Raw genomic sequence first — 14104 nt, 5'->3', positions numbered from 1 at the left:
TAAACATAAACGACTCAACATTCAAAGTTAGGTCTCTGATGTAAAAGATGGATGAATGGTTTTTAAAGTCCAGTGGAATGGTCAGATGTATATTCAGGACAAGAATATGATAATTAAAAATGAGACCCTGCTAGACAGACACGCTGAGCCGGACTAGCTCACAAGTTAACAGTTAGCAGGAAGAAATATCACCCTACCCGGACACATTATTCTTACTGTGGGGCCACAAGCTTTTGCTCTAACTCCTTAATGTTATGTGCTTAGCAGAGAAGCAGCAAAGGCCAATTTTCAAGTCTTTGGTCGCTGATGTAAAAAGGTCCCCATTTATATTATTATTTAGTTGTCAACCAAACTACAAATTTACAACATTTTGAACAAATCTACCAACCACAAATACCATGCGGTATGATTACCAATGAAACAACTCTCCGTCCAAGACCAAATAAGCAACTATATATAAAAAGGTTACAGTACAGCCTTTAATGCAGAGCCTTGGCTCAAACTGCAAAGCAAGCTATAACTTGCCCCAAAATGACCAGTGTAACAATTCAAACGATACAACCAACGGCCTGATTTATATACAAATGCAATAAATGAAAAACAAATATAAACTACAACAACAAACGACTACCACTGAATTACAGGCTTCGATGCTTATATACTGACAATTTCATGATGATTTGAAATTGAACTTATCTTCTTTTTTATATTTAAACATCTGAACAATCCTTGCATGGCAATAGTTGTACCGGCATGATAATTATCGTCAATGCCCTTGAATTCGAAAATCAATGTGGTTTCTCCTCTCACTATGGGATTCGTTAGAGCGGTTTTTGTTGAAAACTTTCTTTTGTATATTATAATGTTCAACATATTGGGATTTACTGTTATATTTTTATGTATTATCAAATTATAAAGCTACACTCGGGAGACATAATTCACTCCATTGGCTTATGTTGCAATAAATATTTAAATCTCAGAAATATATTTGATTACTTTTCTAAACATTGATTCATATGTTGGTATCAATTCTGAATGTATGTTTTTCAAACGTTCTATTAAACGCACAGAAAACTTTTACTATCGATTTTGCCGCGGATTTTAATATTCTCTTAAAAATCAAAGGCGGTTACTTCGGAAAAGTCGATAAGAGTGCTATATCTTAACTCATAGTCGTAAGTGTATACAAAGATAGCCATAATATTGTTAAAAGTAACCCACAAGGGGGTTGGCGATACGCTCTTAATTATAGCACCATCGTAACGTTCTCGTAAAGCGTTCGTTATTGAAACTTAAGATTATAGGTTTTCATGATACTGGCTCAAGTCTGCTACATATCTTGACTTACATCTAGAAATTTAAAATGAATATATATTACAAAAGGGGTGATGTCCTTTCAATGAATAATTCAAAGTTTGATGGCTATTTTGAACGCATCTATTCCATCGAATTTGAAATAAAGGATACCATATATACAGTTAAGTGTGCCTCATATCTAAAATTTACAATGACGTTTGTTTGAGAACAAAACTTTACGACAACAGGGGTGATTTCAGCTACCCAATTGTAACCATCCATTTCTATGTAGCAACATTCCAGCATCGCCTGCATATGGAGTAGACATCTCCCTTTTGATACGAGATTCCAGAGCGTACGTTTCCTATCATGATTTCCTTCAACGAAAGTTGCGTCTTTCAAGGAGGCTATGGAACAAAGGTTTCCAAGTGATATAAAGTCACCCCTTTGAAAAGTTTACGGACTCCATCACAATATGGTTCGTCGTTATGAAATATCTGTGTCACAGATGACCACGGATATGTCCATTGTCGCTACCAAAATCCCGTCCCCTTTTCCTCGATTGTGACATCGAATGTGTACTTACCATGAGCAATATGACGGGTACTGCTAAAGGAGCATCTAAGACAACCTCCGTTTTTGGTGAAGTTCGTGTTGCTCAATTTTACTTTATCTATCTTGTTTGTCTTTTCGTCGTCTTTAGTTGTTTTGACATGTCGTTGTCAGTTCCCCTTCAACTTATGAGTTTTGAATGTCCCTTTGTTATTTTCCGCTTGTTGTTTTATTTTTTAACTTCTTAACGGTGTTTGTTGAGCTCGTAAATATTGGTTACGATTCATATAAACTTATTGGTCTTAAAAAAGTTATTATCACTTGAAGTCCAACACCCTGTCAATTCTCACAATTTGGCATTGCATTGCACAATGGCATGCTTTTCTTAAACCGATTATGACGTATTTACACTTAATTCATACTAATTTATTATATTTTATTCTTGGAGAACATGGTTTATTATAGATCAGGCTTTGTTCTAGCTTTCAGTAGATGCGAGTACTCATAGATCGTTATGTTAAGCCTTTCGTCTTTTGTTATTTGTTTTTGTGCTAACTACGAACCTGACGAGTCAAGCCCTTTCCAACTGATTGTTACAGTTTGTTCATATGTTGTATTGTTACACCACTTTCCAAGGTTAGAGGGGGTAGAGCGCTTACAAATATTTTTTACCCCGCCACGTTCTTTAAGTGCGAATTCCTAAGACAATCCTGTTATCAAATGGAAGTCGTATGTTGCTGTCTACCATATTTTTGTTTCGTTTATTGGTGAAGTCGAAACCAGAGCGTCTGATTTCTCTTCTATATTGTTTCCCATTTTGTAACCCAGGATACTTTACCAGTTTACTACAAGAAGGGATTTGCTCATCGTTGAAGGTCGTACAGTGACATGCAATTGCTCACATCTTTATCCTTTAGTATAAATAGAAATTGGTTTCACACCTCCTTATTTTTATATTACTCTGTATAAGATGGTAAACGTAATGATAATAGTGTTGCATTGTTAGTTTCTCGCATTTCGTATTTTTTGTCTCCTGGCTTTTCCATAAACGCTTGCCATACACATAGAAATCAGAATTATACTTTTAAGTTCACCTGGCCTATACGTAGCGTACCTGGCTATAATCTTGAAAACCGAAATAATAAGAATGTATGCCTTGATGTGCTAAGCATACCCCCAATCGAAATTCAAAGTATCGGAACAAAGGAAGTAGGTTTCCGGCAAATTCTAAAACAGCTTACTCTTTTCACTAGTTATTCATCACTGGAGGATTCATATAACTGTATACAAAAAAGCAGTAATGCTATATATTTAGTTGTAAACAACACGTGTATTTTCAAGCCCAATTCGCAATTTTTTCGACACAAATATATCGGCACAGAGTTCTCTGTAAATATGGTATTGTTTCATATGATCATAAACAGATTTCATGGTAACACCAGCGTTTACTAGTTTATCACTTGTGACTAGTTCCTCCATTTCAACTGACCTTTTATCCTTGTAATAAAAAGTAGGATACCCTCTCAATACCATGAACACAACAACTGGTTCATATACAGCTGTGTTTGAAACAGATTTTTCTGAATCCGATGTTTCTTCATCAAGAGATGTTCGATGACATTTGAAGCGTATTTCTTCTGATTCTTCAGCGTGTTTAGTTTCAATCAACATAATTTGATTACCATCCAATGATAACTCTGATGATTCATATTCATTATCAACATGGCTTTCTTGATGGTTAGTCCCATTCAGTTTGAATGTGTTGTCGTCTTCAACTACTATTTGTTGAATAGACGATTCCTGAAGCATATCATTTTGCAGTTTTCTGTCCATTTCAACAGTTTTCTCGTCCCTAACCATTATCTCCGATGAATCTTTTTCAGAACACAGATATATTTCATTGCCACTACATCTTGCAACATTTTTACGCATGTTATCATCATCATCATCATCATCATCATCATCATCATCATCATTAAAATCCTTCCGTAAACAGTCGGGAAGGTTCAAGTTTTTACATGCACTTTCAGTTGCTGCGTTGTCATTATTCGTTGTAATGCTTTCAGTATCAGCTGATTTGTAATGGTTATCATTGTTACCTTGTCGTATATTTCTATGAACTGACTGCTCATTTACAGGGCTTTCATTTACGTCATTCAATCCATGGTCAGCGTGTGCATCATCAACTGATAATACTAACAAATATTCTTTATTCACATTGGGTTCTTCTCCGGGGGGTAGGAGTGAATTAACTTCACTGACCTGGTCCTTATTTTTACAATTATCCGTAACATTTTCTTGCTCTGTTAAAAATAGATTGAAACCATTCAAATTCGGTGATGTATCAACCGAAACTTCTTTTAACTGATTTAAATCGGTTGAAATGTCTTTTGATGTGTATCTATTAGATTCATCACTCAGGGGCATGTTTTGGTAAGTTATGTTTTTATTGATGCTACAACCTCTCTGATCATCATCAGATTTGCACTTTTCAGTATGATTGATATTTATGGAAAGCCTATCCAAATTGGATTTATAAACTGCCGCATTATTTCGATGGGCGACCATTTTTACGTATGTTATTTCATTGTCAGAGTCTGATTCGTTATTTTGTGTATTGACATTTAAGACTGAATCAGAAGGGTATTCATATTTGTCATATGGCGTTTCATTGAATGAAGGTGAAACTTGGTGCCTTTGAGATTCATGATCACGACGAATCTGTTGTAAACATTCATTTTGAGCTATTTGTAAATTAATTTGCCTTTTACTATTCTCGGGTGACAACCGTTTTTCCTGTAAGATAGGAACAATACCGGGAGAACCATCCATACCGAACTGATACTTACAGTAGCATAATTCAACATTAGGGTCATCTAAACCAATATATCCATTTTCATAAAACATATCTAAGCTCCAAGCTCGAGCCTTGTTGATAACATTCATGTCTTTCTGCAATATTTTTATGTTAAAATCGGTGACCTGGTTTGGGATGCTATACGATTGTCCAAGTACACTAAATAAAGAATCATAATTAGAGTCTACGCTACACGGTATCTTAGGAGGTAAGGATTTATTATCCCTCTCTGTAAGTTCCAATATTGCAACATCAAGTTCTTCATTTGCGTATTGCATTTGTCCACGAAAATGGAAAATAAGACTATCTTCCTTGAATTTATCTGCATAGTCAAAGCATATATAAACATCTTGGCTTTCAAGATTTGATTCTTTGAATATTCCACCAAAACCTAGAAAATATGGAAAAGTTTTGTACCTACTAATTATGTATTTGTAATAAACGATAAGTTCAATCATACTATATGCATGGTAGTTCACAATTTTTTTGTAGTTTGATATCAACTGATTTTGAAAACTGCTCTATGTGTGACAAATATCATTATGTCACTAAATTCGTCTTTCTACTTATTTACCTATAACATTTTATCTATGTATCTATGCATCTGTTTATTTAAACTCAATCTATTTAGTTTTTGTTACACTAGATTACATAAGTCAAAAGTTTGATATTTGGTCCATAAGATTGGTATGAACGAGGAGAAGTTTCAATCTAAAACTCCATCGGTCTTTAATAGAATAATTTCATATTACCGACTTTTGATTCCTGATTATATAATTTTTCGACAGGTTATCTAATCTATGGTTGGACATCCGAGTACTTCGTCAAGCAAGAGCAAGTAAAGAAGTAAAATCAAGCTTTCAATCGGTACAATTTTAGGGGGAAATTGTTTTATGTTTTCTATACACGAAAAAAATAATCGGAAAACAGTAAACTTTACCCCCAAATTGCAGATTATATTTTTGATTTTACTTCTTTTGGTTGCTCTTACTTGACAGAGTACCATGATGTCCAACCCCCATAGATAAGGTAACCGGTCGAAAAATTATATAATCCGGAGTCAAAAGTCGGTAATATGAAAAGAGTCTATTGTTTCTTGATCATGACATATATGATATATCAATAGTTATATGTGTACTTTATAACAATGACCAAACAAGCAAGCAAATGCATCGTCATACAAACCTGTGTATCAAAATGCTCTAAAAAAATACCTAATTTTTCCACACGGTTCATTTTTTTGTGCGTATAAATATGTAGACATGGGAAGTATTTTGAACGATATTTTAGGTTATGTACACGATGTGACAATTACGGATATTGTGGTGCTGAAGAAAACATTGGTTCCAATGTTTCCATAAATGACATATATTAAAGCTAAATTGTACCGACTTTACAAAATTATTCAACAAGATAAATATATCACTCAATTTGATCAATGTGATCTGTCAGCTACCTTGTATTTGTTTGTACCTTCATGTATCGTTACAATAAAAGAGCCTCATTATAGTGGGACTATCTGTTTACTGTTTCAATTCTTCAAGATAAACTTTTTGGCCTGTAGGCCTAATGCACGCATGTGTTAGAGAATTCTTTTTTTGAATGCATTATGGGTAACAAAAATAATTCCTAAACCTTGGTTAAATATTTAACGAGGTGTTAAAATTAACGATGGTGGTTGATGGCGGTTAAACCAAGTTGAACCAAGTTGAACAACACCATTTTAACCATGCGTTAAGTAACGACACGTTAGGGTATTTAACGACACTTTTTAAAAACGACAAGTTGAACAACCGGCCCCAGTAAGTTAAATTGTTAATGTATGGGCTGTAAGGATTCGAAGACCGTGTTTCCATCAGAGGTAGATTTAGGAGGGCCCAGGGGACCCGGGCCCCCCATTTTGTGAGGAAAATTAGGTTGATTATTAAGGGAATCACTGAAACAATACTGGAGCGGGCCCCCTCTTAGGCAGTCAGTGGGCCCCCACTTATGAAAATTTCTGGATCCGCCACTGTCCATCATAGATTCATATGTAAAACTTTATATGGCATTTGATCTCTGGTCGAGAATCGTCTCATTTGCAATCATACCACGTCTTTTTTTATTAACTTCCCCATTTGGTCTTGATTATATCAATAACTGTGTTATTAAAACTACACTATTGCGTATCAGTATGTCTTATAGTGTACACAATAAATGAACTTACTGCATATGTCTTTCACAAAATGTAGCGAGGTCATTACATATTTCTCTCCAACTCGGAATCCGGTACCATAGGTAAGGTACCCCATAATCAGACCAACAGATTTTGTTGTCTTTTCAGCAAGTTGTATTGAGATTCTGTCCGTGTCAGCAGCTGTTGTTGTATGCAATTCAATTTTTGAAACTGGTACATCATCATCTGGCTCTTTTAATAATGCACCTACAATAGTTTGATTTATGAACGGTTGGTATATTATATTTTTGTTTACCAGGCCTAAAAGTGCCTCTACCTCTCATCTGGTTTCCATGCACAGTACTGGAATTATCATTTACTTGTTTTAAGAAACGTAGAAATAAAGTAGTTATATTCTAACTATTAGAATATCAATACTATTGTTTTTCTGGGGAAAAAAGAAATATGGTTACTAATAAATGCTCAATAATCCATGTATGCTTGTTTACCTCTGACTGAAGGAGCACATTAGTCCTCGCCATTTTCGTTCATCTTAAGTTCTTTTTGGTTAATAAGGTCAGACTTATGTTATGCACGTTCAAGACGGGAATCTGCTAATGTGGTGTAATCAAAGTGCTGGATAGCACCTCTGGAAAGTTTGCAACTGTAGATGTGTATTATTTCAAATAGGTTATAGATATGTATTATTTCAAATAGGTTATAGACGTGTATTATTTCAAATATGTATTTAATCACAGCTTTAATGATCTTTAATGTTTTAACTTAACCTTTGTCTCGTCAGCAATTATCAAAAATCACTTTTTTTCATATGTTTGTCATAGAAAATTTTGATATTTTCTATTGCAACCTTAAACTGTAGATCTAAAATAATCAAATATACAGAAAACTCTGTTAACTTCTTTATGTGCCCATGCCATGTCAAGGGCCTGTGAATTTAATATTTTTCTATTGGTTTAGGTCCTTCATATTTGTTTTTAGTAAAATGTTTTGTTACTGATTAACCCGTAAGTTTTCTTGTTTGAATAATTCCACATGTTTCATATCAGGACCCTTTATAGCTTACTATATGGTACAAGTTTTTCTAGTTGTTGACGACCGTATGGTGGCCTATAGTTGTTAATATATCTTCCTCCTTTAAACTCTTTTTGATTGTGGTTCATTTGCAAAAAATACCACATTTTTTTAAAAAATAAAACAGTTAACTTAAATCAATACAACTGTTATGAAAGTGAATTTATATTGAAGGCTGTGATCAATAAATAGAGAATGTGTCCATGACACAAATGATGCCCCCGCTAGCATTACCGTTATTAAGGGTCACAACTCAAGAACTGTAAATGTGACGCTACCAAAATTTGTACTTGATCTGAGTTTTGGGGTAATAAGCATTGTGTATACATTCTTCACATTAAGTTGAGGCAAACTTAAGTTAAAGAACGGAATCGAAAAAATCAGCAATTTTTCCATTTGTAACGGGGCACAACCCTAGAGCAGTAACTAGATGATCTAAAAAGCCTGTGTCGCTCACCTTGGTCTATGTGCATATTAAACAAAGGACACACATGGATTCATGAAAAATTTGTGTTTTGGTGGTGGTGATGTGTTTGTAGATCTTACTTCACTAAACATTCTTGCTGCTTACAATTATCTCTATCTATAATGAAAGGAAAATATTTTGTAAAAATTTACAAAAATTGACAAAATTTATGAAAATTGTTAAAATTGACTATAAAGGGCAATAACTCCTTAAGGGGTCAATTGACCATTTTGGTCATGCAGACCTTTTTGTAGATCTTACTTTGCTGTACATTATTGCTGTTAACAGTTTATCTCTATCTAGAATAATATTCAAGATAATAACCAAAAACGGCAAAATGTCCTTAAAATTACCAATTCAGGGGCAGCAACCCAACAACGGGTTGTCTGATTCCTCTGAAAATTTCAGTGCAGATAGATCTTAACCTGATTAACATATTTACGCCATTTCAGATTGCTCTAAATGCTTTGGTTTCAGAGATATAAGCCAAAACTGCATTTTATCCCTATGTACTATTTTTAGCCATGTCGGCCATCTTGGTTTGTGGGCGGGGTCATCGGACACGTTTTTGAAATTATATACCCTAATGATCATTGTGGCCAAGTTTTGATCAATTTGTCTCAGCAGTTTCAGAGGAGAAGATTTTGTAAAAGATTACAAATTTTACGAAAAATTGTAAAAAAATTGACTATAAAGGACAATAACTCCTTAAGGGGTCAACTGACAATTTTGTTCTTGCTGACTTATTTGTAGATCTTACTTTGCTGAACATTATTGCTATTTACAGTTTATCTCTATCTATAATAATATTCAAGATACCAAAAACTGCAAAATTTCCTTAAAATAACCAATTCAGGGGTAGCAACCCACCAACGGGTTGTCCGTATCGTCTGAAAATTTCAGGGCAGATAGAAATTGACCTGATAAACAATTTAACCCCCTTGTCAGATTTGCTATAAATGCTTTGGTTTCAGAGATATAAGCCAAAAAACTGCTTCGCTGAGCGCAGCTGGATACGCCCGCAGAGGTCCAACCCTGAACAGTTGAGGCAAAAATGGACACAATATTCAAGCTTGATACAGGTCTGAATTTGGATTGTAATTAAATATTTGACATATTATAGGTTTCTGAATAAATGTAGTCAAAGAACTTGAAATTGGTTATATGAATTGAATTTATATTCAATTAAAGATTTCTTGCTGTTGTGCAATACACTATGCTGTTGCGCAATACTTAGTAAATCTGTTGTCAGACTATAAACAAATAAAATTTATAAAATTCTAAAGGGAGCTTACATCAATAGATATAAACAATTCACCAAAGTTTCATAAGAATTGCTGAAAGCATTTTTGAGTTATTGTCTGAAAACTGGAAAATCCCCCCTTTTTTATTAATGAATAAAACCCCATAACTCGGAAATGTAAAATTTAAAATTTATAAAATTCTAAAGGGAGCTTACATCAATAGATATCAACAATTCATAAAAGTTTCATGAGAATTGCTGAAAGCATTTTTGAGTTATTGTCCGAAAACGGGAAAATCCCCCCTTTTTTTAATGAATAAAACCCCATAATTTGGAAACGTAAAATCTAAAATTTATAAAAAACGAAAGGGAGCTCACGTCAATAGATATAAACAATTCACCAAAGTTTTATGCAAATTGGTTAAAGCGTTTTTGAGTTAATGTCCGACATGTTGACGACGGACGGACAGACGGACGGACAGACGGACAGAGGTATACCATAATACGTCCCGTAAACGGGCGTATAAAAACTGCATTTTACTGCTATGTTATATTTTTAGCCATTTCGGCCATCTTGGTTGGCGGACCGGGTCATCGGACAAATTTGTAAAACTAAATATCCTAGTGATGATTGTGGCCAAATTTGGTTAAATTTGGCTTAGTAGTTTCAGAGGAGAAGATTTTTGTAAAAGTTAACAGACGACGGACGCCAAATGATGAGAAAAGCCAGGTGATCTAAAAGTGACTCCACCTAAATTCAAACTTGATCTTGGTTTTATGGTTAAAAGTATTGTGTATAAGTTTCATAACATTTGGTTTAGCGAACGAAAGTTAGATAACGGAAACGAAAAAATTCAGCAATTTTTACATTTGTAAAGGGACATAACTCTAGAACGGTATAACTGACGCCACCAAAATTCAAATTTGATCAGTGTTTTGTGGTAATGAGCATTGTGTGTAAGTTTCATAACATTTAATTAAGACAAACTAAAGTTAGAGAACAGAAACTAAAAATTCCAGCAACTTTTCTATTTGTAAAGGAGCATATAACTCTAGGATGGTAAAAGTGACGCCACCAAACCTTCAAACTTGACTTGTGTTTTGTGGTATTAAGCATTGCGTATAAGTTTCATACAATTTGGTTCAGGAAAACTCAAGTAAGAGAACAGAAACCAATTTTGTGATTAACGGACGTACGTACAAGTAAGGGACGTACATACTTACAGAAGAACAAGGATAAAACTCAATACGGTGGGGGCATATTAATAGCATTATGACCACAGGAATAAAAAGTTTATATACACTAGATTCATAGAGGTGCTTATAACCCTGTAACACATTTTAGTTGCTGCTGTGAAATTTGGCATTTAGGCAATAACATTTGAGATTTTTGGTTTTAAGCCATTCATTTGATATACTAGTTATCATTGCCTCTGTGTTTGGATGACACATTGTTAATTATAGGTCAATCTTAAAGAATCATACTGCCCCAGGAATAAAGTGTAAGGATAAAAAGTTCTGGATCCGCCACTGCATTGTTAAGCACTAAGAAAGTCATTTTGCTAGTACATGGACGAATGTTATTTAATCATGTTAATAATTTCTACAACACTTGTCTTGATACACTGAGCTATAATATTCTAAGAAGTAGATGCTGACTCTGTTGCTTTTCATACAAGCCTTGTCCTTGTAACAATTTGTGTACAAATGTAGTTGTTAATCGTAACACTGATGAGGAGGCTATGATAGTTGATACGAATTGTCGTTGAGTCAATGTTTTTCTGCTGTCAGTTTGATCCACTTGAGTATGCTGAACGAGTGAAGGTCCTTATATCCACATTGGAATGTGAAACAGCTAGTATTTAAATAACGGAATTAAAAGTTTTCAAATGATTTTTGGCATCGAAACCTTCCGATCGATGTTTTGACAAAAACAATGCACTTTTCTATCAAAGCCGGTATTCACCTTTACTCATCCTTGGCGTGACACATCAGCCATATACTTATCGAGTATTTTTTATTCTATCACCTGTGTATTGTTCAATCAAACCATGATCACTTGTCAATTATCCGACGGTTTGGTCAAAATATCAACTTGTTCTCGCATTTCAGTCAATCATACCGGATTCTTTCGATACACTCGGGTATTTACTTATTATCGTACGTAGTAATAAAATGCTTCGCTGGGCGCAGCTTGATACGACCGCAGAGGTCGAACCCTGAACAGTTGGGGCAAGTATGGAAACAACATTCAAGCTTGATACAACTTTGAATTTGGATTGTGATTAAATATTTGACACAGCATAGGTTTCTGACACAGAAAGAATGTGGTCTAAGAACTTGATTTTTTTTAATTTACCTATTATGTTCCAATGTGCAAAATCAAAATACATGGTTAGATTCAGCATATCAAAGAGCCCCATATATTCAATTTTTGTTAAAATCAAACAAAGTTTAATTTTGGACCCCAACTTGGACAAACTTGAAAACTGGGCCCATAATCAAAAATATAAACACATGTTTAGATTCAGCATATCAAAGAACCCCAAGAATTCAATTTTTGTTGAAATCAAACTAAGTTTAATTTTGGACCCTTTGGACCTTAATGTAGACCAATTTAAATAAAATGCTCCGCAGGGCGCAGCTTGATACAACCGCAGAGGTCGAACCCTGAACAGTTGGGGCAAGTATGGACACAACATTCAAGCTTGATACAGCTCTGAATTTGGATTGTGATTAAATATTTGACACAGCATAGGTTTCTGACACAGAAAGAATGTGGTCTAAGAACTTAAAAATTTTAAATTGGACATTCACCTATTATGGTCCAATATCCAAAATCTAAATACATGGTTAGATTCAGCATATCAAAGAACCCCAAGAATTCAATTTTTGATGAAATCAAACAAAGTTTAATTTTGGACCCTTTTGACCTCAATGTGGACAAAGTTGATAACGGGGCCCAAAAATCAAAAATCTAAATACATGGTTAGATTCAGCATATCAAAGAACCCCATATATTCAATTTTTGTTGAAATCAAACAAAGTTTAATTTTGGACCCCGATTTGGACCAACTTGAAAACTGGGCCCATAATCAAAAATCTAAATACATGTTTAGATTCAGCATATCAAAGAACCCTAAAAATTCAATTTTTGTTAAAATCAAACTAAGTTTAATCTTGGACCCTTTGGACCTTAATGGAGATCAATTTGAAAACGGAACCAAAAATTAAGAATCTAAATACACTGTTAGATTCGGCATATCAAAGAACCCCAATAATTCAATTTTTGATGAAATCAAACAAAGTTAAATTTTGGACCCTTTTGACCTCAATGTGGACCAATTTAAAAACGGGGCCCAAAATCCAAAAACTTAATACACGGTTAGATTCAGCATATTAAAGACCCCAAGAATTCAAGAATAAAACCCCATTGAAATTGATCAAGAAATAAGCAATTTATACGAAGTATCTTCTTTTGCACAATACTGTGCAATTGAATATTTCTTGCTATTGCGCAATACTGTACAATTGACAATTTCTTGCTATTGCGCAATATTGTGCTATTGAATATTTCTTGCTATTGCGCAATACTGTGCAATTGAAGATTTCTTGCTATTGCGCAATACTGTGCAATTGAAGATTTCTTGCTATTGTGCAATACTGTGCAATTGAAAATTTCTTGCTATTGCACAATACTTATTATATAATAATTTACACATCCTGTTTGGTGTGTATCTCCTACCATATCATTATAATTTGCTTTTAAATATAAATCAGAAATAACCAACTTAAAATGGAAAATTTTAAAAGAAAAAAAAAATGAAAAAAAGAAAAAAAAAGAAAAAAAAAAATCCCCCCCCCCCAAATTCTTTGAACCCCCTTATGATTCATCACCCCCAAACTCAATCCCAGCCTTCCCTTTGTGGTATGGTACCTTGCAGTACAATTTCAGAAAGATCCATACACTTGAACACAAGTTATTGTCTGGAAACTAGAAAAATGCTTATTTTTGGCCCCTTTTTGGCCCCCAATTCCTAAACGTTTCAGGCAATTACCCCCAAACTCAATTCCAGCTTTCCCTTTGTGATATGGAACCTTGTAGTACAATTTCAGAAATATCCAAACACTTACACACAAGTTATTGTCATGAAACTAGAAAAATGCTTGTTTTTTGCCCCTTTTTTGGCCCCTAATTCCTACAATTTTGAGGCAATTACCCCCAAAATCAATTACAGCCTTCCCTTTGTGATATGGAACCTTGTGGTACAATGTCAGAGAGATCCATACACTTACACACAAGTTATTGTCTGGAAGTTACAAAAATGCTTATTTTTGGCCCCTTTTTGGCCCCTAATTCCTTAACTGTTGGTACCATAACCCCCAAAATCAATCCCAACCTTCCTTTCGTGATATTGAACCTTATGGTAAAATTTCATGGAG

General features: G+C 34.3%; 1 protein-coding gene across 1 annotated transcript in view; it reads right to left on the bottom strand.

The window, feature by feature from the left end:
- Window positions 1-874: 874 nt before the first annotated feature.
- LOC127730294 (uncharacterized) overlaps window positions 875-14104 on the bottom strand; it is a 44658-nt gene continuing 31428 nt past the window's right edge. The window contains exons 3-4 of the mRNA XM_052238618.1: window positions 6912-7127; window positions 875-5096 (exon numbers count right to left, since the gene is read on the bottom strand). Coding sequence (XP_052094578.1) covers window positions 3160-5096; window positions 6912-7127 — 2153 coding nt within the window. The 3' untranslated portion in view covers window positions 875-3159. The remainder of the gene's footprint in view (window positions 5097-6911; window positions 7128-14104) is intronic.

Source organism: Mytilus californianus, unplaced genomic scaffold (assembly GCF_021869535.1).
Source record: "Mytilus californianus isolate M0D057914Y unplaced genomic scaffold, xbMytCali1.0.p SCAF_2, whole genome shotgun sequence".
Taxonomy (NCBI): Eukaryota; Metazoa; Mollusca; class Bivalvia; order Mytilida; family Mytilidae; genus Mytilus; species Mytilus californianus.
This window is presented reverse-complemented; position numbering and strand designations above follow the sequence as displayed.